Source organism: Myotis yumanensis, unplaced genomic scaffold (assembly GCF_028538775.1).
Source record: "Myotis yumanensis isolate MYYU_CA2020_CCGP unplaced genomic scaffold, mMyoYum1.0.hap1 SCAF_13, whole genome shotgun sequence".
In the NCBI taxonomy this organism is placed as follows: Eukaryota; Metazoa; Chordata; class Mammalia; order Chiroptera; family Vespertilionidae; genus Myotis; species Myotis yumanensis.
This window is the reverse complement of record NW_027223764.1, coordinates 14133963-14160245: the sequence shown is the minus strand read 5'-3', so window position 1 is coordinate 14160245 and position 26283 is coordinate 14133963. Positions and strand designations below refer to the sequence as shown.

Genomic DNA, 26283 nt, shown 5'->3' with positions numbered 1-26283 from the left:
TCAGTACATTTTCATTCCATCTAATAATCTGACCATATTCAACTTCCCCAATGGATTACAAAATTACAGTGACTTGTTCAAATCAATATCCAGTATATGACAACTGCCTGTTATGACCCTTCATCTCTTTTAATCTAGCATCATTTTTATGATACAGATTTGTGTAAAATATTTTCAGAGTATTTAGATATTGGTAGATTCCTTAATGTTGACTTTTATAGAAAGCCTCAATATTAACCATTTTCTTTTATAATCGGTTTTAGCTATTCAAACACCATCAAAATGCCAAATGGAATGAAAGAGCCTTACATATAATGAAGCTCACCCTACCTAAGGTGAGTGAGCAAATGGACACTCTATGTGCACCAGAGCCACGTGGAGAGAAAAACAAAGCAAAACAATAAACCCTCTGGGGTCTTGTGACTACTATTTTGCTGGGGTCTCTTCCCTAAAAGAGGAGACCAGACCTGACTCAGCTCTTTCTCAACCACTGTCCTCTGCACTCTGGTTAGAGGTCATAATCCGGACGGCCTCTGGCACTCTGATACCGAGCAACCTCTGAGCAGGGGGGCAGCAGTGAATCAATGAAGACAGAGTACTCACCATACACTGCAATGGTCTTGGTGTCTTGCAGAATGGCATTCCCAGCTGAGACCTGCACTGTGATGGTGTTCATCCCTTCGGAGGTAAACTTGAATGATATGCTGCCTTCCAAGGTGATCAAGGGCTAGAATAAACAAGCATGGAGTAAGGGCAAAGCTATATATATTATTGATTTCAGAGAAGAAGGGAGGGTGTGAGAGAGAAACATCACTGATGAGAGAGAATGACTGATCTGTTGCCTCCTGTACACCCTCTACTGGGGATCAAGGTTGCAACCAGGGAATCAAACCTTGACCTCATGTTTCATAGGTGGACGCTCAACCACTGAGCAACACTACCCGAGCCAAAGTTCTTCAGTTACAGATGAGACAGCCACCAGCAAGCATCTTCAATCAGTGGAGGCTCTTTTTGGTGACATCTGACTCCATCCATACCTCCCCATCATCTCAAGTCCAGACCAGAAAGGGGCTATAGAGCTATGGCCCCAAGCAGCCCTGCCCATGTCTTCTGAATTTGACACTTCTCTCCTGGCACCATACTAAGGGCTGGGAAGATTGATATGTTGTGCTTGTTGATGGGAATACATGTGTCTTTATGGATAATCTACTCATATTAAGCAGATCCTTTCATTCAAGGAAACATTCGGATCAGACCAAAAGAGAGGGTCATATGAACCCAGATTTAAGCAGCAGTCACTGAAAATCTACAAACTGCCAGTTGTTTATCTCCAGGGTATACTAGTCATAATAAATTGCAATGGAACACAGCAACCGTGAACACCAAAACCACAGTAGTTAACAGGAGTGGCCTGGCATGGCTGGGCTTCCTCTGAGAGGCCTATCAGCATTTCATGGAAGCAGCTTCCATGGAAACAAGTACTAATTGGATGGTGGTTTGAGGACTCAAACAAATAAATAAATAAAGACAATGACTTGGACCAGTGCCTGTGCTACAATTGGATGCCAGGGTCCTGAAGGAAAAGATAATTAGCCTATAACCTCCCTCAACTCACTCCCCGCAATCATTTCTTTCCTGTCTTTTCTTAATTAATTTTAAAATCAAAAGTCATTTAATTCCCTGGATGGCAGAGGGAAGATGAAAGCCAGCATAAGAAGGTTGCTCAACATGATCTATTGAAAATGTGGTTTTCTGCTAAAAGGTAAATAACAGGAGACAGAGAATAACATTGTTTAGGACTTTCACCTTCCAAGACTAGCTTTTAATAACATAGATTTCAACTCTCTCACTGTGGGTCATGTCCTCTCAGTTTGGGATGAATTTACATGGATAGTTTCAGAAGTAATAAAAAATGGGCTTCTTTTCAGCTGAGTTAATGTTAACTATAGAGATGAGAGATTCCTTCCACTGTCAGGCTTGTAGCAGGGCTAGAGGGGAGTGTTCATCATTGGCCTATGCAAAATTGTCTGGAGTTAAAGCCAAAGTTCAGCTCTGGGGTAGAACAATATTTGCATTAAAATAAAATGCATTGCATCAGAACAGTTAAATCATCAAGAGACAGGGACTCTGCTGGAAGAAGATGGGGCTTCCAGTCCAGGGCAGCCTGTCCTGTGCCCTATGCTGGCGGACACTCTGGGGCCTTATTTTAATTTATGAGAATGGAGTGAGTTCCAAACTGAAACAGAGCACATGGCCAGGTATAAGGAGAATAAGAATCCGCGTCAGAAGGCCTTGGATCTGATCCCTGCATGAAGCAGCTGAATGGGATTGGAGCAGGCCACTCTGTCCACCTCTTCCTCACTTTTGTTCATCTGCCAAACGAAGGACTCAGAGTAAATGAGGTGAAGGTCTCTACTGATTTAAAAATGGCTGCTGACTTTTGATCACAGGGGATGTTCTGGGAAAACAGAAGGGGTAAAGCTGACTAAAGAAGTTGGCATGTCTGATGCAGGTGAGGAGGCCATCTGGGGAGCTGGGTGGTAATGGGTTTTGGGGAGCACAGGAGACTTGGTTGGAAAGTTTGTAAGGAGGACATTCTGAAAAAAGGGAATTGTGCTGAAGACAGCCTGCCATGTTGATCAGAATTCCAACTTAGGGGAGTGCCGAAGGTGGCGTCCCTAATTTTTCCTTGACCTTTCCAAACAAGTCTATACATTTGCAGACCCCCGGGTGTTTACTGGAATCCTTATGCTTAATCTTGGGTGTCCTTGCTTAAAGGACACTGCAAACACATGTGCCCTCCCAAGATTACTTATCCTATCGATTGTATCTAAAAGATAAACTTTATCTCAAACTGCTGTTACAATAAAAGCCTAACAAGGCAGGCGATCGAGGCTACCTGGTTCCTTTAGCCAGGCAGTCCCTTAGCCCTCTCTTTCACAGCAAATGTTGTGTCAGAGTAATCATTCATCCATAGCTCAGGGTCTGCTGGTCAGCCCCAGCAAATGGGCATCTGTTGCTTTTGCCTGGCCCGTATCCATTCACCTCTTTTCCTTTTGGGAACCATTCCCTCCCTTATCTTGGTTCATGTGGTTCTCAGGAGGCTGACTTTCACATCTCTTTCTACCCCAGCGCTGTGACCAAGGCCTGGCCAATCAGAGTCCATCCCAGGACTTGTGCTAGAACTTTGGAGAAAGGTTTGTTTTCTCTGCTGAGCTGTGAGGGTGTAAAGCTTGGGCTGCTGCAAAGGGTCACTGCAAAGGATTGTCCAACTAGAAAAGGGCAGTTACACAGAGGAAGGCAGAGGCAAGAAGTAGGGATGGCATGGTGAGAGAAAGAAACAGAGACAGGCAGAAAAACAGAGACAGGCAGAGAAACAGAGACAGAGAGACAAAGAGAACACATATATTGATGCTCTAAGGGCCTGCTGGCCCCGAGGCTAGGAACCCCCACCCCAGACTCTGGAGTTCCACAAGCCATCTCATTCCCTTTCTGCTTCAACCAGTTGGAGTTGAGCTGCCACCAGCTCCCATGCGTGTTGTTTCCAGCATGACCCACCTCCGTGTTGTTCCCGTACCACCACACGTAGGTGAGGGTGCCCACTTGGCTGGGCCACAGCACGGCGGTTGCGTTGACCTCTTTGTTCTTCGTGGTGACAAAGGGCAGGGCCAGGTGCACATGCTCCAGGGGACCTGGGGCACAAGAGGAGAGAGGAGGAGGGATGGAGAGGAAAGAGCTTTCTCTGCTGCAACCTCTTTGCTCTGGAGAGAATACGCATGACTCGTTCTAATGCCTCCAGAACACAGCAGTCATTTTCCTGAGAAAAGTGCTCTGGAGGTTTTGCTACCTTGGAGAAAAGGATATATTGTGAATAACTACATCTCAACATTTTCCATTTACCGACTTTCTTCCAGGCCTAACATGTCTGAGTTGTTTATGTGTAAAAGTTTAAAAATTAACAAATAATTTATGAAGTCTTTAGGTGAAAAGGCATAATAGGAGGTTTCACAGGGAAACAGAGAGTCTTTCCAAGAGGTTATATCCTTGGTGATAAAACGGGATTGTGAAAAATCTCATAGACTCCATGTTGCGTGGTGAGAGAAGGAGGATAATTATTCTTTATTATTTACTAATTTTAAAGATCTGTGTGCGTGTAAATGTGTATGTGTGTGTGTGTGTGTGGGGGTGGGGGGGCTTGTCTGTAAAGCACCTGGTTAGGTAACCATAGAATAAACTGTGTTTGGTGTTGAGTTAAGCTTGTCCAGGAGAAAGTCATCCTTTAGTGGGCAGAGAGCTCTCTGGTTCTCACTCCTCAGGATGTGCTAAACTAAACAAAGGATGATGCTATCGATAGAGGCCCCTTAGACCAGAAATCTTAATCAGATGAACAAATCCACAAAGATACCAATATCCTCCTCCTACAGAACCACTCGGACCTTTCCTAGGACCCTGACCTTCCCTTTGAGTCGCTGTTCCCAGGAAAAATGTGATTTCCTCTGAGGTTGAAAATGACAGAAATCTATCACCTCCACCATTATTCCACAAGGTGGAGAAGAAGGGGGTGCCTCGGGCCTTTCCACCCGCTCAATCACCGCCTCTTCTTCTGCTTGACCTTTACATGTGTTTCCTGGTATACCGTCTCTGTCTCTGGCCCCTTCTCCCTCCACATGCTCTTCCACTGAGTAATATCACCCACACCCTGACCTTCAACTGACGACCACATGCTATGGGCTCCAAAACCACCTTCTTGACTCCAGACTCAATTAGCAGCCAAAGGGTTCTGAGAAACGCACGATTCTCCCCCATTCTATATTCTCCATCTGTCGAATAAAACCAGTGTTTATCCAGGGGAGCAACCCAGAAGTAGAAAGACAATCTAGATTGCTTATTTCTTACCTCCCACATCCATTTAGGCCACCATTTATTTGGTTTCAGAAATATGTCTCCACTAGAGCTCTTCTCACCTACCCCAATCCTGCCCTGATTCATGCACTAACCATCCCCCCTACCTGGGCCATTACCACTCTCTCACTGACTTTCTGCCTCTAACCTATCCTTACCTGATCCACCTGCTGCCCTACATGTTCAATGCCTGCCTCCCTCAATAACACATAAGCGGCACCCAATGCCAGGTGTCTCAGCACCTAGAATACAATGTATGCGCCAGGGTGAGGGTGGAGCAAGCACATGGACCTTGAGGGAGAGGTGGCTCTCCATGTTGGAGGAATAGTAAGAAAGCCCGAACAGGTGCAATGCAGAGATGGAGGGAAGGAGTGGAAGCCAATGAGATCTAAAGGTATTCAGGACACGTAGCATGTCGGCCTTGTAGGCCTTGAACTATATGCGTGTGTTTGTATAGCTTCATTCTTGCATGTATCTACATTACATATGCATACAAAGCATGGTGATAGTGAGGTACCTTCTCACCCTCTAAATTGTTCTCAGAGAGATTTTCCAAGAAAGCCATGTGGATTATGCTATTCACTTGCTCAAATTAAAACCCCCATTACCTAATTATAATAACAATAATAACACATATTGATGTAACATTTGTGAGACAGGGAACACAGGCTGCCAACTTGGGAGGATAAGAGCCCTGTGCATTTACCTTTAAAGATAAGGCTAGGACAGTTTCCAAGACATAGCAGATACTCGAACATTCGCTGGGTAACAAATGATATAATTTCCTGTCTCTGCTTTTGTCCATGCTTCTCTCTCTTTACAGAATTTGAGGTGAGGCTTTGTGACCAGAATACAGAATAGAATTGATTTTCTGGCTTAGAAGCCATACGATAAAAAGTCGTTGGTCATAAGTCAGAATAGTTCAATAAGGTGACCAAAGGCAGCACTACTGAGGGACAGCTGTGCACCACACATTCTGCTAATGGCTTTTTATTCCCCTTTCATCCTCACAACAACCTCACGGAGCAGGCACTGCCATCATCCCCATCTAGAGACCAACAAACAGAGAAAGGTGACCTTCCTTGATTCCAGGGTGTGAACTAAAGCAGCTCGATTTCAGAGCCCATGCTCTGCCAGCTGAAATTGCTCGATAAAACTCTCCCATTTTAACAAAAGAGCTAGGAAGAGTCACTAGTTATTGACGATTTAACTATGATCCAGGTACTGGAAAAAGAACTTGACACATGCTCTCAGACTTTGCATGGCTCCTGCTAGTCCCGTTTGCTCTGGAAGGCCATGCTGTGTTCCACCCCAGGGCCTTAGCTTTTCACCTTTCTTATGGCACCTGTCAGATTTGCAGGCTCAGTTCCAGGGTCCCCTCTTGTGCATCAGTTGTCCTGACTCCTCAGACAGATCTGAGTTAAATGAATCCACTGGAATGCAAGTACTACACCAGCTCGGTTAGTTCCATTCTAAAGGGGTTCATTTTCTTGGTCTCTGTCACATAGGACTTTTAATCATATTTTAAAGTCAGAACACACAGGAGGGATGATGTCTGTGTGTCCTGTTAGTGACAAAACTGAATCTTGTTACTAAAATATGGTCATTCGTTCATTTTAATAGTTTTTGAGTGCTATAACGTGTTGGGCATTGTTCTCGGTGCTGGGACACCTGGTACTAGATGGACCTTACATATTAATGAGGGGGACAGGCATGGGGTTGGTGAGAGAGTGCTGTCTTTAGTAGGCTGGTCAAGGAAAGTATCTCAGAAGAAGAAACGACATTTGAGCAGTGACCTGAATAAAGTACAGGAGGGCACCAGGTGTCTATTTGTGATGATCTGGGGTGAGGAAAGAGCAAGAGCACAGACGCTGGGGAGAGCGCCTGCCCTCCATGTGTGAGGAACAGCAAGGATGGGCTGCAGTGCAAATGGAGGGGACTGGAAGCCCCTGAGATCTGAGAGGCATTCAGGACACTCAGCATGTCGGCCTTGTGCACCCTCAGGTGTGCATGTGTGTGCTTGCATGAACTCATTGCTGCATATTTAGACGTTCCATGCTCATACGAATGTGTGCTATTTATCTTTCAAACTCCCACATCCTCTTGTATTCATTTATTTTTTAGGTGTCTAATATACTACACCTACTTCCTGCTGCCCCAAAGCCTACTCTTTAACATCTATTTTCTGCACTTAGAGTGCAGTCTGCCCTAATGGATCTACGGAAGTGAACCTCCAGCCCTTGGAGGTCCCAGAGGGCTTGCTGCACCAAGACAGGAGCTGAACAAGCTGGCTGATGCCTCTCCATCACAGAGGTGCCTGCAATGCCACAAAGGAACAGCAGGTGGCAGTGCATCACTCCATATGAATCTTCCTGGCAGGGTGGCAGAGGGGACTGCAGAATTGTGTGAATGAGGTTTCCCTGCTCTTTTCTTGTTTAGCCCTCCTGTGCTGCATGGAACAGCTGACGTCTGAGACTGGACATCATATGTGTGTGTGTGAGTGTGTGAGTGTGTGTGTAAGAGAGAGAGAGAGAGAGAGAGAGAGAGAGAGAGAGAGAGAGAGAATGTGTGTGTGTGTTCTGGAGATCTCCTCTGACCGCCAAATTAAATATTGTGTATGCATCATATTTCTGTTTGTCTGAAATGTTTCAAAATCCACCAGAAGAAACAAAAGCATAAAAGTATAAAGATGAGAACCTGAAACAGAGCTTCTTGAACTTCAGCAAGCATAAGGAACATCTTAACATGTTCAAAGCAGGTTATACTGCCACACTTGTGGGAGTTCTAATTCACTGGGTCTGGGATGGGGACTGGGACACTACATTTTTGTCATGTAATTTCTGGGCAGGTGACTCATTAAACCACACCTTACAAAATCCAAGTATGGCATTTGCTGGCCAATATCATGATCTTGTGAAAAGTGGCAAAGCTACACAGGATCACTAAGATGGGGGCAGACAGGCAGCTGCAAAGGGCACCTTTGTAAGGCACCAGCTGAAGAGAGAGGTGTGGGAAGGACTCAGAAATCCACTTTATTTCTTTTACCTTCCATTCTTCAAATTTGCATTTTTCTGTGATTTTTTTTTTCCTCTGCAAGACTGGCTTAGCTAGGGCAGAGTTCTGAGCAGAAACCTGCATGTCCTCTAAATTCTCTGTCCCATCCAAGGCAACCCTGGCTGCACCTCAGGGGAGGGGTCTCATTAGATTGTAAATAAGCACAGCATAGTGCATACTCTCCCCAAGGGGTTTAGGCATTTAAGGCTTCAACAGATTACCCAGTCCACCCACCCTCATGCCTAGCAACCTTTCAGCAGGAACATCCTTTCCCTTAGTTTCTCATGACCTTTGCAAACCCCGACTAAAAAGCCTCTGATTTGGAATCAAATCACCTTTCTGATCTGGAATGTTGTGTGTGTGTGTGTGTGTGTGTGTGTGTGTGTGTGTGTTTGTTCTAGATGGGCAATTAGGGGAGAGTCCCAGGTGGAGGAAATGGAGTTGTGTGAGAAGGGCAGAGGGCAGGCCTGGCAAGCAGAGCTAAGTTGCTGCTGTGAACCCGCTAAGTCCAAGTGCATATGTTCCTCTGTGATCACTGACACTCAAGCTTTGCTAGTGGACAGGGCGCAACAGATGAGGCTCCACACAACATTCCAGAAACAAACTGCTCAGAGGAAAGGAGTGACTGGGCCAGGAGTTCAGGGGCCAGGAGTTCAGCCACTGCACCTCCCTCTCAGTTCAGGCTCAGTTTTTGTATTTTTTTCTTCTAAATGCCAACCCCTACCCCACCCTGGCACTGTGACACCGAAAATTGCCAGGATACACTTCAAGTTTGAGATTTTAGGAATGCGAGTCAATGATGGTCTTGTTATGATTTCCTATTATCATAAAAGAGGTCAAAGTCACAGAACTTCTCCAATCCTGTTTTCTCCACTTGAAAGGGCCCACGCTGCCTGCCAGGGTATCAGGGTAAAGAGGTAGGGAGAAGAGTAACACACCCTGTGGCGTTCAGGAGAGAGGCGCTCAAGAACACGCTAAAAACGCTCTTGACATGGGTTTTGGATGGATGTGAATTAGTGAAAGTTGTAAAATAATCCTCTTTAATACAGTTAGTACAAAAGAGTTAATTATTATCCCCAAGGCAATAATTTAGAAAGGGGTTCCACTGTATGAGGCATGCTAACCCAACCTCTTAATCCAAAGTGAGTCTAACAAAATTAAAACCAGAGCACAAAACTTTCCATTACAAATCACCTTCCACCAAGGTTAAGGTCAGATCATTTAGTGGCTCAACCAGGCTAATGAGACCAAACAAAATGCAAGTGAACAGAAGCTCATTTCGCTGAGCACTTGTGGCTTCAGCAACTTTGGGTCTTTAGCAGAGGTCAGCTCTGCGCTGTTTCCCTGCCTGGATTTAGTAAACCTGGGAGAGGGCTGGGGCCTGGAGGGACCCCTCAGGGATATGAGCATTTATATCATTTCTATGGGGAGAAAGAATCCACAGGGCAACCAGGAGGGAGAGCTGTGGACGACTCTGTCAGAGACCAGGAGACACAAAGCTACTGCTGAATTTTACATCAGTATTTACACGTGGTTAGAGTACAGTAGCTGTTTCAGCCATATATGGGATGTGGAATAAAGCTACTGTAATTGTTAAGGAGAATAGCTTTCTAACAAAAATCCTCCTTACAGAACTGTGGACAGTGACAGGCGGCTAGGAAGGCAACCATCCTCAGCAAATGTGTTGTCACTTGGTTGCAAGTTATCTTAACAACCAATGCTTGCGTTGCATTTTTTAAAATTTTATGATCATTCCTATGATATCATCACTTGAGATTATTTGTTGGTAAGAGGCAACTCCAGGAAGTCTGAGTAGACAGCTGAGGAATGGCAGTTAGCAATTAGCAGGGAGGGAGCTCTGAAGTGGGTCTTGAACCTATGTCACTGACTAGCAATGCATTGCTTCTAACTTCAATACGCATGCTCCTTCAGGACAATCTGCAAACACGTGGAAGGGGAAGAAAGGCTGATAGAGACTTAGTTCCTCTAACCCCAAGCCGCTGTTGGCAGTGACAATAACCTTCACGATCAAGAGCTGGGATTTGAGGCGGGTAGGCCCGAGTCTGAAATCTGGCTCTGCCGCATGGTAGGTCTACAAACTCAAATAGATTATTTAAACTCTTGGGACCTCACTGTCCTTTGAAAGTAGGGTTTCCAATAGTGCCTGCTTCACAGGGTTGCTTTGGGGACTGAGCTTGCACACATAAAGAGCCTGTCTAGCACAAAGCCTGGCTCACAGTAAGAATTAAACATTTTTAAATGAAAAGAGGGAGGTGGAGTTGGCAACCTGGGAATTCTGTAAAACTTTGTTTAAACCGAAAGAAGGTGGAGTGTCTCTTCGAAGGTCCTCTGTCATGAGGGTCCAGGGAGACAGAAGGAGAGTCACTGATAGAACAGGATTCTTCAGGAGCCCAGCGATCTCCTGGGGTCCCTAAACAGTGTGTCCTCTACTGGACCACAGCAGCTTAAAAACACTTCAGTCAGTACATTCTGCACTCAATTTGGTTCAATGGGCAAGGGGCAGGTGAGAGGCATGGGATATTGCCTGGCCTTAATACTCTTGGCCTAAACTTGGAATTCACTTGGACAAGGCCATTCATATAAAAGAGCTACAGTCATTTTAAAGTAAACTCTTTCTCTAGGAACTTAAACAAGTCCTTTACGTCTGCAGGGACATTGACAAACCTACTATAAAAGGCATTTATGGCACTGTTATTACTCAACACGACTGAGGAGTTGTCATGGACTCATCATCCTTAGCGCACCATTAGATCCTGCAATGGGGAAAAACATTAACATTCCTTGGAACTGTTTCCTAGTGTAGTTTCCTTATCATTGTTTATACTCTTTCCCTCTATACCAGTGGTTCTCAACCTTCTGGCCCTTTAAATACAGTTCCTCATGTTGTGACCCAACCAGAAAATTATTTTTGTTGCTACTTCATAACTGTAATGTTGCGACTGTTATGAATCATAATGTAAATATCTGATATGAAGGATGGTCTTAGGCGACCCCTGTGAAAGGGTCGTTCGACCGCCAAAGGGGTTGCAACCCACAGGTTGAGAACCGCTGCTCTATACCATCTTCTCCCTAACAACAAATCATCCCCAGACCAGAGAACACACTTTTAGAGAACTCATGGACAACACTGTGGCAATTGTGGGGGGAACGGGTGTGGGTGGAGGTGGACAAGGGAATAAGGGGGATAAATGATGATGAAAGCACAAAATAAAAACATATTTAAAAGAGAGCAAAACTCTAAAAGAATATTAATAGTGAGATATAATGTAGAAGAATAATCAAACGGGGAGAAATTCCTTTACTGATGCTAATTATCAATGCATTAGATTGAGCCATGCATGTGTTTTCAAACATTTCTGACAAAAAAAAAAAAAAAATCCACACTCAATCAATAGCTTAGCAAGTTGCTCAGGCCTAGCCCCCAGACATAGGGATTGTATCTCGGGTGCTCAGGTACCTCAATGAGGCCCAGTAAGGGCAATGGAAAAATCTGAAGCAAAGCGGAGTCCAAGATTATTCAGATTCCACTCCTTGATTTCCTTCTTACTTCCTCCCCACTTGGCTCTCTTATTCTCCTTTCCCTTCCTGCTACATGTAACTAACTAGTAAGCTTCCTCTAGATATGAAAGTTTAGATCATATTTTAAAAGGGCACAATATTTAAATGATGTCATAAATCAACAACAGTAATAACATACAAGTTACATGTAAGTACAGGACGGCGCTGTCAGACCCGAGACTGTTGTCCACCCGCACGGTCACTCGGAAAATGCCCACATTGTGATAGACGTGTTTGATCCCATCTTCCATGGAGCTGAGGTTGACATACGACACAGCGATGCCATCACCGAAGTCCACTTGGATGAATGTCCTCTGAACGTCGCCCTAAAAAACAGCCCAATGTCAGAAGAAATGGAGTCTGTACGAGGGTGCTTTGCTCGGGGGCTGGGGCTTGTCCTGGTTGCCGGCTCAGGAACAATGGCAACCCTGGCTCCCTCCAGGAGCTGGGAGGATATGTCTGTGGGTGACAGAATCCCTGTGACAATCTGCAATAGCCTAGTGGCTCAACTAGGCTAATGAGACCAAACAAACAAAACAAAACAACAACAACAAACAAAAACAAAAAAACAAGTGAACAGAGAAGCTCATTTCGTTTAGCACCTGTGGCTTCAGGTATTTACTAAGATGGATGTTTTCCAAATCTGAAGGGCACTGACCCTACCAAAAGTTTCCAGGTTTGAAAATTTAAGTGTCTGATCATCAACTCCAATTTGATAACCAATTCCTCTGAAGGCTTTGCTTATAGGCTTACCTGCCAGGGACCAATTCCAGCATGTCATAATTTCAACAGTTTCATCAAAAGGTTGATGAGACTTGGGGACTCAACAGGGTTGAGTCACACATGTAGTCACCTGTTGGGAATGGCTAAAGGCCACCTGAATAGGAAACTGATTGTGGCTGCCAGACAGCTAAAAGGCATCTTAATCTACATGTTATTGCCTCCTACTGGCCAAACACCTGAACAGCCGTAGGCTAATTCCCCCATTCTAACAATGGACTCTGTACCAAACCCTGACCCTTTGAAGTGTATATCTCTGCCTCGCCTCAGGACAAGTTGTATTAATAAAAAGCATGGGATCCTGGGGATGGAGAGAACCTAAGACCTTAGACTTAAGATCTTGGATCTTGGCTCCTTTAGCTAAGCTCCTCTGACCCCCAAAAGCCTTTCAAAATTATATTTCGTCTCCGGATTCTTTATTAGTCTCTGGATTCCTATGTCATCTACGTATAGCCCCTTCTCCAGATTCCTGAACCCTTCTTGATGCTGGGACAAGAACTCCGGCACTTACCATCCATGAGAATAAAAAAGGTGTGCACGGTTTTAAATATGCCACCTACCTGACACCGTCACAGAACACTTCCCATGTGCTTGGACCCCTGAGTCCCCTGCTTTATTTCTGGTTCCCTGACCATGCTGGAAACAGGATATGAGACACCTTGCCTTACACCTGATATGACATTAGGCTCAGCCCTATTATTATTATTATTATTATTATTAATCTTCACCTCGGGCTATTTTTCCATTGATGTTTAGAGAGAGTGGAAGAAGGGAGAAAGAGAGAGAGAGAGAAAAATAATATCGATGTGAGAGAGACACACTGATTGGTTGCCTCCTGAATGAGGTCCCAACAAGGGCCAGGGATAGAGCCTGCAACCAAGACACATGCCCTTGATTGGGAATCCAACCCAAAACCCTTTGGTCCAAGGGCCAATAATTTAACCACTGAGCCAAACCGGATAGTGCAGCTCTATTATTATTTAAGATAATGATGGTTAATTCTTTTATACTTCAGCATTGTTTACTATCAAAATGATCTCATTCTTCATGGAATCTTATTCTGGAGAGAAAAGCAGGCTTTGTTCATCTAGCTTACAGATGAAGAAACTTCAGTCATGAAAGGTTTAATCACTTGCTCAAAGTTAACAACTCTAGTTAGCACCAGTCCTGGGTTTGAACCCATCTCTCTGGGTTGCATTTCATTCACTATCTGTGGCTAAAGAATTGACGGGTCCTCCAGGCTTCAATCTTAGCATGGCTTTCAACAAGCGAGATGATTTCCTGACTGTCAGTCATTCTACCTCCTTTGGTCTATGAGATGGGCATAATACCTTCCTGTCTTAACTCAACCCACTGTTATAATAGAAATGGGAGTAATTAGTGATCTGTAAAATTATATATTGAAACAAATGACTATAAAAACAATGCAACTGCAGAAGACCTGCAATGCCCCTTTTAATGCTTATTTACAATCACAGGGTGCTAAATTTTCTGCAGGTGGGCAGGAAAACATAAGGTCTATACTTTAATACACTTTTATTTGTTTGTTTTGTTAGCTTTTCCCATTTTCAGGGGGAAGAGAGACCCTTTGAACTAGAAATGTATTTTCAATTAAGTGAGGTTCATATGGTATCATATTTTGAAAAGGCCAAGTTGAAAATGCTGACATTTAAAAGATTAATTCACAGGGAAAGGAAAAGCAGTTCAAATCCTATGAATCTATGGGACCTGCTCTTCTGATCTATGCCAGGCTGGGCATTGTGAGGGGGGCACACCACAGCTCTCAGTAAGGACATGGGCAAGGATTCTCCCTAGGGTGGGCAAGAAACTCCATTCACAACTGCAGAACAAATATCTACAAGCCTAGACATTGTGCAATGACTTGGATTCCCATCACTCATAAATATAAATGTCAACCATTCTTGGTGACTTGTCCTTCATTTGGACAACCAAGGTGGACTGATCAATTTCTCATTCTCTTTCTGGTCAGTTTCCACTCCCATGTTTTCTGAATTTTCAACAGAGTCGCTGCCAGCCAACCCTAGAAGAAGAGCCTATCTTTAAATCTACTCACGTTATTTGGGACAAGTGTCTCAGGGAGATAGCAGGAGTAGCTAGGGTTACCCATGTAATAAAACAAGCTATACAGTTTCTGAGAGAGAGGGGAAGAAGGGAGGGAGGGCAGGAGGGAGTGAGGACATGGAGGGGAGGAAGGAGAGAGGAGAGAGAGATGATTCTTTGTGGGGACAGAGTAGACTTCAGGGCATCAGCATTTGTGAGATTGGGCCTCCTGATGTGGGCACAGGCCTCTGGGCTTGGTACTCCACACTAGGATGCAAGAGCCTCAAGGGGTCCAGTCTGACAGTTGACGGAAGCAGATTCATCCCTGCTGTTGTCACTTTGCCCACTCAAGTGCTGTTCCATGGATCCCATGCCTTTGCCTTCAGGGGCTCTTAAGGGCTCGGTAAGCCCGATACCACCATAATCTCAGGACTTTGGGCTCACCTGACATTAGCTTCTGAATTCCTTGGGCTGTAATTATCATCTGAGGCAGGGATGGCAACTCCTTTCAGAGATTAAGAAACAGGGCAAAGGGAAGATTGCCAAAGTCCTAGGTCACCATTTGATTAGGCAAGCTGGCCTGGCTTTAAATGGATGTCTGCTCATCCATCCATCCACCCACCCATCCATCCACCCACCCATCCATCCACCCATCCATCCACCCATCCATCCATCCATCCATCCATCCACCCATCCATCCATCCATCCATCCATCCATCCATCCATCCAACCAACCAACTGATCAATATTTATTGAGTGTCTATCTCGTGTCTTGCCCTAAATGAGAAAAATAGATATGACTAAACAAACCAAACAGATATGGTCCAGGGTTTCATGAGCATACAGACTACTAGTGAGACAAATGGCCTTTAAATAAATAATCTCAATAGTAAACAAAAGAGATTGTAGGGGGTCATATGAAGGAGAGGGCCTGACATTATAAACCTATACAATAGCGAGAGGTGGCATACTGAAGATCTGATCTGATTAAGAACATAGAGAAAGGCTTCCCAGAAGAAGTGATATTTGAGCTGAGGAAGCTTAAAGCAAAGGAATACATGAATCAAACAAAGGACATGAGTGAATGTGATGGAGGCAAGGAGTCCTGGCAATGAGGACAGAGGAAACAGACATGCAAGGGCCCCATGGCAGAAGTGGGTGGCATAGTTGAAGGAGGCTGGAGATACAGACACAATAGGACCATGTTATGAAATGAGACTGGAGGGGAGGAAGTAACATTTTAGGACCTGTAGGTCAAGTTTCTGATTTTGATCTTTTTCCTAAGAGCTGGGAAGCCATTCAAGTGTTTTAAGCAGGGGTTTGGGGGATAATGGCATGATACTTTTTAATTCAAAAATATCACTCTGGCTACAATACAGAGGCTAAATTAGAAAGAGGCGATTTCTGGGAATCCAATTAAGGGAGCTCAGGGCAGATGATGGTAAAATGAAATATGAGTTGCAACAGGAAATTATATGCACCTTCCTGGCAAAATTAACTCCCATGGTTTATTAGTTTTGAAATCAGGGAATCTCAACCTTTGATATCAGCCTCTCTTACAAAAATTAAAGGAAAAACGCTGATGTCCAGCTACCATCCCAAACCAACCTCCTGGGTCAGGACCTCTGGGGAAGATGCCAGGCCCTGCTGTGGTCTGAGAAGGTCTATAACTGATGCTGGGATGCACCAAGGGTTGGGGCCCTCGGGTTCAGATTCTTGAACATTAGTTTTTCATGGGATGGAATTCTGAAGATGAACATATAGTCCAGGACAAGCTGACACTGTCCTTATTTTATTTTGGTGGGATGCTAAAGTTTTCCCAGGACGTCTTAGGATGCCCAGTGCTAAGGGTACATTAATAAAGTCAGACAGGAAGATCTGAATCCATTGTTGGCGACTGGTACATAAGCACAAACAGAAGTTCCAGGATCCATGCTCACTTGTCTAGGAAAACGAGCTGCTAGGTGAGATGAGGGCAGTTTGTGTAAACTTCTAAGGGCCGAGGTGTGTCCTTCATGACCGTATCCTCAGTAGCTAATACAGGGCCCACAGAGGGTTCTTTTTCGCTGAAGAAAATTTGAATATGGTGCATCTCTAATGTTTGTTCACCAAAGTGCCTTCTTACGTATTACCTCATTTGACTGTTAGGAATCCTGGGAGACAGCGAGGACAGGTGTCATTCCTATTTGATATTCCAGAAGAACTGGGTCACAGACAGGCTAAGTAAGATGCCTAAAGCCCCTCAGCTAGAGAGACCTAAAGAAAGGGTTTAGGATGATCTGTGGTTTAACGCTACCCATGCAGCTCAGCCCTGTTGAGCTTCTTTGATTGAATGGTACTTGAGATACCTTTCAGAGTGAGCGGAAGATGATGGCAAAGACAGGGCATCCCTTTCTTCTTTTCTTGTTAGTCTCTATTCCTGGCGCTACCTGTTTCCCCCTTGACAACACTTCTGTTTACAAGTAGAAGCATAGGCTGTCAGGAGGTCTACACAACGTTCTTTTTCTTTTTTTGAGAATTTTTCTAAGAGTTTAACTGAGCCAAGCTGCTGACAATTGCCAGGAAGCAAGATCTCAAACGTTCCCTCCATACACCATTCTTATGCCCCCTCCCTCTCTGGTGAAGCACTTATGCTCAAGCCATAGAGGAGAGAGAGAACATGGGAAACAATAGGTATTCGGAATGAGCACCTGGGAAAATGTTGTGTATAACTGAGTAGCTTTAAGCTAATAATTTACAAGTCATCATACCGGAAACAGAACCTAGGCTGGCAAATACCTAAACTATCATATACAATTCTTAAGCCTGAACGCCATTCAGTCACATGCCCTCATATAGATACAGAACTGAGAATACTAGTTCAAAAGAAATGCCAGAGAAAGGCACAAAAGCCAAAGGAAACCCATATGGAGATTCTCCAAGGGCAACACTGACTCTGTGATAGAAAAACAAATACATCAAATGCCTCAATGAAGCCAAGATTAGCCTGAGGAAGGAAAGGTGTGTGAACCTATCAGTTCCTGTAACATGGCTCAAAGAAAAATGGGAAAACAAACGAGGCAGTGACTCAACAGGGACAGCTTCAGACCGGAATGAGACTCCCAGACGCTCCCAATTGTGTTAGGGACCTGGGGCAGGTAGACACTGGGCTCATATGCCAGAGCCTGGTCCCTGCAGAACCTCAGTGTGGGCCTGACTCAGGCGTCCTTAAAGTGTATGCAAAATAAGTACACTGTAGAGGAGTGACTATAGTAAAATCTATTTTTGTGCACCATTGTAAGTACTATAAGCCTGTGTGTGTTTGTACAGGGGAAGGTGCCAGCAGATATAACCCAGCCTGTTAACACTGGCTGAGGGTGAAGTGAGGTGAGGGGCAGGGAGAGCAGCAGGGTTAAGAGAGAGGGGGAACAAATGAGGGGAAGAAAAGATTTCACCAGATTTAATAGGCGGTAGAGTATTGCATAGCACAAGAAACAGTAAAAACAACAACACACACACTATTTGGTCTCTGCTATCACTGTAAACATGTAAATCTTGGTTAAGTATATGAGAACTAATTGGAAGGTAACACAGATATAGGTTAGATTGATGACAAGATACAGCCAACTTTGATATTGGATTTTGGTTGTTATTCCAGTGCTCTTTGGAACACAAGTAAGATTCAAAATATCATTAAGAGCATTGAATGACAGAAACAGAAATCAGATATTTCAGTCATTCTCAAGGCTAAAGATATTTAGGTTATGGGAGGGGGAAAGAGCATGAAGTAAAAGTAGCCCACCACTGGCTTGAGCAACCCTTCTTAAGGTAGGAGTAGACGGAGGTTAGTAGGTGTAGACTGAGGTTAATAGGTGTAGACTGAGGTTAGTAGGTGTAGAATCAGGTTAGCGAGGTCTTGACCAGAAGCAGGAAAGGAGACAACTAAGGTACAATGTATCCTGGCCGTCAAACAAAACATCCCACCAGCCTGTGGACATGAGCATATGGAGGGAAGTGCTATCTAACTTGTGTTATTCAATCCAAACTCTGCCATGTGACTTATTTCATAAAGTGTGCAAGTAAGATTGTTCTACATCTCCTTATGGTCATTAAGTGAGAAGAGAGAACATTTCTTGAAACCCTGAGCCAGAAATAATAACTGCTGTCTATATAATATCTCATTTAATCTTCAACCCTAAAAGAGTCAGACTTAAAAGACGGCTAAAATTTGCATAGAATCACAAGATGAGGTTGAATCAAGCTGTTCTTAACTCCAAATTCACCATGCCTACTATTTGTTCACAGAAGACTCTCAACTATTCTATTGTGCTCCTTCCCAGGTGGGTGCTGAAGAAGGGAGACACTCACATGTGAAACCAGACAGCTTTTATAAGCTGCAGTAACTGAAACCCTTTAGAAGTTTAGAGGAATGCCAACATGCATCCAATTCTTCATTAAGTAATGATGGAAGAGGAGCCCAGTGTAAGATGCCAGGTTCTACAGATGACCATGCAAGTGTAAGGTGTGCCTGCAAAGATCCCGGTTGACATATGTTCAACAGAGAGTGAGATAAGTCTAGACAGGAATCAAATACTGTACCTGTCCTGGACCTGCTATTTTATAACAGTAAACTGAGCCCTTCTGGTACAGACACATCCGTCTATGATAAAAGGAAGTTGAACACGCATGTTCTCATGCTGGTCCTTTTTGGTATCCCTTCCAGGAGGCACTACTCTTGCTGAAAGCTGGGGCTGCCTCATTAAATCCGCTGGGAGAGAATCTTTCCTGGATGTCTGGTTCAAATCATGCCCTATGAGCTTCTTTTCCTTTTTAAAACTGAGCCCTGGAAAACAGTATCAAGATATCTAGATATCTCATCATTGCGGAATACAGAGTCAGCCTCCTCCTCTTCCCTATTCAGAGATGGCTTTATACCACAGGTGTCTCTCCAAGTGCCCAGAACTTGGACACCCTGACCTGAAGGGAGAACATTCACAACAGTGAGGAGGGCAGTGCATACGTTTTATGAACTCATCAGAGACCTCATGTGTGACAAAGCCAGGGAGACCAGACTAAGGACCCACACAATCATTTGACTGGATACATGATATGTCACCTTTTCTCTAATGAAATGCAGATGGCTGGGCTCTTCTTTGAGGACTATGATCCTTGGGACTTGCCTAGCCCTTTATATCAAGAACTTCCCATTGGAACATCAAAATGATTTAAATCTCCACTTGCAAATAAGCTACAGCACCCTGTATTTGAAGGCACAGCAAGCTTCATAAGTTCCTTTTTGTGTCTTCTGCACTTGGTGCCTGGCTTAGAATGGAACAGAATGCCTACCATACGGCAGGAGGAACACTTGGCTTGTATGAGTAGATAAATGACTACGATAAAAGCCTCTGCACTCCATCTAGACGTCGTGGTGTAGCGAGGTCAGGACCTTGGCCACTTGTGTTTTGGAAACAGTTTTCAGGTGATAAAGGACATTGCTATACCGATACCTTTGCTTGGTAGCTTTAGAAATCACCTCAGCAGGCTTTGGCAGAAAAACTACGGCACTGCCAAATGACTTAACTCTTACAAATGCTTTTGAATGACTGTAAAAAAAAAATCACTCTAAAAGTAAAACAGTATGATATGTAATAGAGCAAATTGTGTAATAGAACAAAATTTACAACGTAAACAAAAGAGCAGAAGGAATATTTCTTTAGGAATATACCTATGTAATGAATTTTTTTGGCAGTAAAATATATAATAGAAATATGTTAGTCTTATTAGAAAATAAAAAATAAAGAGAAAAGGCATGGTGTCTCACTTAGAAAATGTAAACAATAAATAAAATGAGGGGTAAAAATTCAAATCACCCATAATCTTATCATCCAGAGATTACATTAACAGATTAGTGGATACCATATTAGCCAACAAGAATGTAGCATCACCACCACCACAGTAACACTGGGATCATTGTACTGTTTTATTTTATGCTATCACTGAACTAAAACTCCCAGAAATGAGACAGGTTTTCTCTTTGCTTGTCAAGGCAGACTGAAGTTCTTTGCAAACATCTAGTCCCTGAAACCCTAGAGAATAGCAATGCACCAATGGCTGTGGACCAGTATTAAGGGGAGAGGGAAGTGGAATCTTAGAAAGAGTTCGAACCAATCCAACCTGAACTTCAGACACTAGGCCTCTGACTAAAGACAACCTATATTGCCTGTCTCATTTCCTTCCTTCCTTTTTAAATGGCAGCAACAAGAAAGTAGAAACGAAGAGGCTCAATTACCTTTCTAGAGTCAAAGAGAATAAAGCTGAATGGAGTAAGGAATAATACATGAGAAAGCCTCTGAATCCCCATGGCTCATTGAAATCAGCTCTTGCTCCTTTGTGTGGAAGGAGAAAAGAGCTGAGGTTTCTCGCTCAGATCTGGGCTGGCTGAGACACTAACACCTGCCTAGACATCACATTGCCTGCTACCTCTTTGTGCTATCGCTAACAGCCCCGATTCTTCTTCGGATGAAAAAGTAGGTCACAGTCTTTCAGGGTTTCAACCAAAGAGTGTCTCACAGAAAATTTCAGCGGGAGTCATCTTCCCTACCATCGGAGGGCTGGCAGCACCCTGCAATATTTATGAAGTGTTATTACATTATGGTCACTCCCATGCTGCCATACATCTGTCAATGTATGTGGAGCTACCGATCACTGAAATCCATCAAACGAGGACACAACCTCACGTCTTGAAGTCAAATCTCACAGAAGCAATACTCATGAATTCTCCTTATTAAGTTTCAGTCTTTGTATGTAAATGAAAGTATTAAAACAATGAGATACAGATCAAAGTCTTCATTTTGGTCTCTCGCCTCAGATTTAATTTAAAAGTCTTAAATTATGCAGCGAATTGCATCTCTTTATTCTTATGGCTGTTTAAAATGTATTTAATTATCTTCCCTAACATGCAGAGACTACTTCTGCCTAGCAGTCCTCTCAAACGAATGCATTCCAAATCGGTTTCGCTGAGTTCTTAAGAATAATTAGGCCCTTCACCATCCATCCTGTGCCTTCAGGGCCTTGCATTGGGTTTCTCTGGGAAGCCAGAGTGATTGCCTTGAACGTCTATAGGCTCATTAGGTGCTCATTAGTGGTCCAGAGGACATCCATCTTCAGCAAGTCTCCAGACAGAGTGATGCCACTCCTCACCGAATGCTTGAGTCTCAGAAAACACTTTTGATCAGCTTCCTGAAATTCAGGTATAATTAGAAAGCAGCTTCTTGGACAGAGTTTTATGGACTCCTCCTCTCCCCTCTAGGTTGGTCCCTTGATCAACTGTTCTTTTTCCTTAAAGAACCAATGATGCATGAATGCACTGGTGGTAGTGGTGGTGGTGGTGGTGTGTGTGTGTTTTCCTCTTGAGTCTCGAATGGAATCAAGGCTGGCTCCTTTACCCTATGACTTCTAATGAAGGTTCTCTCATTAGAATATATTGGAGAAGCATAAAAGCAGCAGGAATGGGGTTCCTGACAAGGGACCTTTTTATCAACTTCACTAGTTATGTGGTTCTTGCAGTAATCCACCAGGTGAGCCACGCTGTGGGATTTGAAGGCTTTGGTTATGGAGTCACTTTTGTCACTTAGATGTGGCAGCTGGCCTCACATGCTATTTGCAGGAAGGGGTTCTGCTTCTGGCACATGTGAAAATCTGCAAAATTCTGACTTGGGTACATCTTTTTGTACATGGATATACAAGCTAGCATCTCTGTGCTTAGCCTTTGATTATCTCTAGTCAATGAGAAGTTTTCTTCTTGATTCTGGTTTTAGCAAGGTTTTCATTGATAGTCTTGTTAGAATTAGGACATAGGCTACTAAAGAATAAAGGAGGGGATTTAGGTTTCAGAGCAAGACTTCAATAGCTTTTGGATGTTATTCAAATTATAAGCAAATTATATTCAAAGTTTGGGCTTTGTGACCACTCTGGAAGCCTATCCAAACCCAGACACATTGAGTTCCTAACAATCTCTGGGGCACAGTGAGTAGAGATGCTAAAGCTGCAATGGCATGACCTCTACCTTAGTAATTATTTATAATTTATTGGGGGGGTAAATAATATTACAATATAATGTAGTAAATTAGTTTTTCATTTATCTCTAAATGGACACAAAATATTTATGTTCTATTTCATGTGGTGAGTTTTTTTTATTTAAAACTTGATATAACAGAGGTCTTAGTTAACCCAAAACATGATTTCCACGAACTGAACTATGTATACTCATGAATGAAAAGTACATGGTTTGAAATCAAAACTTAATGAAATATTTGTTGAAGCACAAATAAACACACACACAAGGCTAACAACTTGGTGGGGCAGGTGACACCTCAGGTCTCTAATGCTTTGGTTGGCATGCACACGAGATGGAACCTACATGGAGGGGTTTGTATGCAAGTCACTGGGGGCAAAGAAAGGAGGGTGGCATCAGCCTCTAGCCCAGCCTAGCCCTACGAACAGACACAAGCCTTGTAGGAGAAAGAGAAACCATGAGACACAGGCACAATCATTGGTGCCAAAGTGACAAAATATACCGACGTGGAGAGGTGAGTCTCCTGCCCACTTCTGCATTAATCATACTGTAGTGTCATAGCAGAGGGTAGCAAAGACCTCCTGGTCTCTCTGGCACTGGAGGACCTTCTGCTTTAGGGCATCAGAAGCATGACATATCTCCCTGCTGTTAGGAAGAATAGGCATGAGGTAAGGGGGCATGTAAAAGACATTATATTCAAAGTAAACTGAGGAGCATCAAATTCAAATGAGAAACTGACTCTTAGAGATTTTGAGGAGGACATGGAAACTCTATGTATTGCCAGTGACATATGTCAGGGATTTTGGGTTCTTTTTTTCTTCTATATTAAATTTTAAAAATATTATAGCAAACTTAATCAAGTTTGGATGGTAAACTTCTTGAGTGCTGCCTTTATATCCCGTGCTTTCCGATATCTTTAAAATAGATCGAACGGGTGCCAGATACACAGTAGCCAATCAATGATGGCATGGTCTTACCCAGAGGGGGGACACCCAAGAGAGGATTTGACTGCTCTCTTGGCTTAAATAGTTTTTTAACAAACTGATCCCAAGCATGAACCTTTTCAGACAATGAGGGGGAAATCTTGGTTTAGATATGGACTAGTGTCTCAGAATACAGGAGCAGCCATAGACCAGCCTAGCTAGGACACTGATCATTTTACCTCTCTTTCTATTCCTTGAGCTCTGTCACTCCCTGTCCGCAGCCAAGCATTGCTAGGGAGCCTTACCAACCACATAAAGTTCTTCCCCAGAAAATGGTTCTTTCCACCATAGAAACACCATGGACAGGCAAGATACCATAGAGCCTGGATTTGTGGTATTAGGTAAGTTACTTTGCCTTTCTGTGCCGCAGTTGGTCATCTATAAAATGGCAATGATGATCATCTCTACTCATATAGGGCTGCTGTGAGATCTAAATGAGACAATCGGTGACAGCATGCACAAACCAGACCACTGTCAGTGCTCAGTAAGTGTGGCCTATCTGAATTGTCCTGGTGCCATTATTTCAGTGCTATCCAGCTACTCAGGGACATCCTGCTTCTCTTTATTCTGCACAAATTATCACATGCATCGGCCATGCTTACGTATATAATCCAGAGATGGAATCTAATGAAAACAAAAAAGTCAAAACTGTGAACAAAATAGATCCAGAGACATGGAAGCAAGGGAAAGACTAGAATCTCAGAGAGAAAAGTGTGTGTGTGTGTGTGTGGGGGGGGGGGGGGGGGGGGGAAGCCTGGGAAGAGATTAACCAAATAATTTATATACCTATATGCATAACCCAAGGACACAGACAATAGTGAGGTAAAGCCTGGAAAGGCAGTAGGAGCCAGGTGGAGGGGGTCAATTGGAAACAGGGGGCCATCTGTAATACTTTCAACAATTCAACAATAAAGATAAATTTAAAAAATAATCTAGAGATCAAGAGAGAAACTGAAGTTGTTTCCGCAAGAAGAGCTGGTGAATCATTAGCACAGAATCCTATGGTCAGACATGAGGTCCCCAGGGCCTCCTGATGTGGGCGCAGGCCTCTGGGCTTGGTATTCTGCACCAGTTGACAAGAGCATCAAGGGGCCCAGTCTGACAGCAAAGGCAGCAGATTTCCTCCCTGCTGTTGTAGCTGTACCCACTCAACTGGAATGACCTGACTTACTTTTTTTTTTCCTTTCTTGTGCCCAGAAGGCACGCATTTACATATCTTAGAAGCAGATTCCCCAATCTGTTCCCACTTCACTCAGCCAAGTTTGAGGTGCCTGATCATTTTACAAGGAAAGCAAAGCTGTACAGATAAGAGCCTGGCCTCTGCCCCTGGAGGGTGCACTCCATTTGTACAAAGGCTGGAGCTGACCAGGAGTGAGTTCTTGTTTCAGATCTGGTTCTACTGTGTTCTTAGAAATAAAACAGAAACCTGAGCTTGCCTTTCTAATCCTTAGAGACTACTTGCTATTTTGCCCATATCACCTAGATATTGTCCAATAACCCAAGGATGGAAAAAAAAGCACAGAATATCATGCTGCTTCTCTGTGCTTCCCTTCCCGCTGGAAGGTGACCTTGTCAGTCCCAGCTGCCTTGGTTGGCCCCGAAACCAACTGTGATCATCCCATCCCTGTGAGTCTATAAGAGCAGTTGAGCCAACACTTGCTGTTAGACTTCCACGGGGAATCTGAAATCTGACCTCCTACTCAGCGTGGTGTATGAACTGGCAAAGTTCTTGAGGGAAATACTGCAATGAAAATCACTGAAAAAATGTCTCAGAGAAGATGAAATGATAACCACAGAAACAATAACCAAAAGCAGAAAACAATAAAATTTAAATAATAACATTAAAAATATGTAAATAAAGCCCCAATTGATGTATATAATCTAAGCCATGATTTCTTGGGGAAAAATCACTGGCTCTAGAAGGCAGAGGGGAGAGGGGACTCGGTCCTACCTCTTCCAATTGCACCATGAGGGTAACATTGTGCCCTTGCTCTGCTGTCAACTTTCCATCCGCCGTGACGATCCGGAGACCCCGTGGGGCCTTCCCTGGACACTTCTGTGGTTTGGCCGTGTACTGTTCTCTCACGCCGTCCGTGCAGTTATTGGAAACCACCTTCCTATACCTACATGGAGAAGAGCTCAAGTTGTAATCCAGCTCATGATAATTCAGATCATACTCCCAACGTTTTAAAGAACCTGCTGCCTAGCCCTGAGGACTATCTGTTAGGTCGGAGGGAGCCCGGGATCGGATACATGCGGACATGGGATGAGACAATGGACTTCCTCTGGAATTTCTCACAGATCTGGAATCTCTCACGGGTCAGCGTGCCAGACACAGATACCTGCTTCTCCTTGAAGTTCACAGAGATCCCCGCACAAGATACTGACCCATTCCTGAATGTGCCGCCCACCCCCTGCGGCCGAGACTCCCTCAGTTGAATGTGTGATGATCCCTGCTGCGGGCACTTCCTCAGTTCAGGCCCCCGCCCTCACCAAACACCTGAATAAAGAGATGTCCCTCCCTCCCTGAAGGCGCGAAATTCACTGGCCCCACCTTTTGGGCCGGTGGGTCTCGCCCGAGAACGCAAATAAACTTCTCCTTTTTCTTTCTGATTCTCTCGATTCTCTTTGCTTTCCTCGCCGCCGCTTTCCTGGGTCACCTAACACTATCAATAACTCCATTTCATGTTGCTCTGAGGATTATAAAGCAACCAACAGGAAGATGGATCATCATAGCAGCATATTGGACCTATTACTAGCACTTTCATATGCTTCTTTCATTCATTTAGTCAGTCAATAAATCATTTCACTTCGGCGCTGTGGGAAATGCATAGCAGTAGTAGACATGGTCCTTGCCCTCACTAAGTTTAT

General features: G+C 43.9%; 1 protein-coding gene across 6 annotated transcripts in view; it reads right to left on the bottom strand.

Annotated features, from left to right (window-relative positions):
- SORCS1 (sortilin related VPS10 domain containing receptor 1) overlaps window positions 1-26283 on the bottom strand; it is a 455367-nt gene that overhangs the window by 39562 nt on the left and 389522 nt on the right. For all 6 annotated transcript variants that reach the window (XM_070432324.1, XM_070432327.1, XM_070432328.1 and 3 more), the window contains exons 18-21: window positions 25364-25535; window positions 11675-11861; window positions 3559-3692; window positions 604-727 (exon numbers count right to left, since the gene is read on the bottom strand). In XM_070432324.1, coding sequence (XP_070288425.1) covers window positions 604-727; window positions 3559-3692; window positions 11675-11861; window positions 25364-25535 — 617 coding nt within the window. The remainder of the gene's footprint in view (window positions 1-603; window positions 728-3558; window positions 3693-11674; window positions 11862-25363; window positions 25536-26283) is intronic.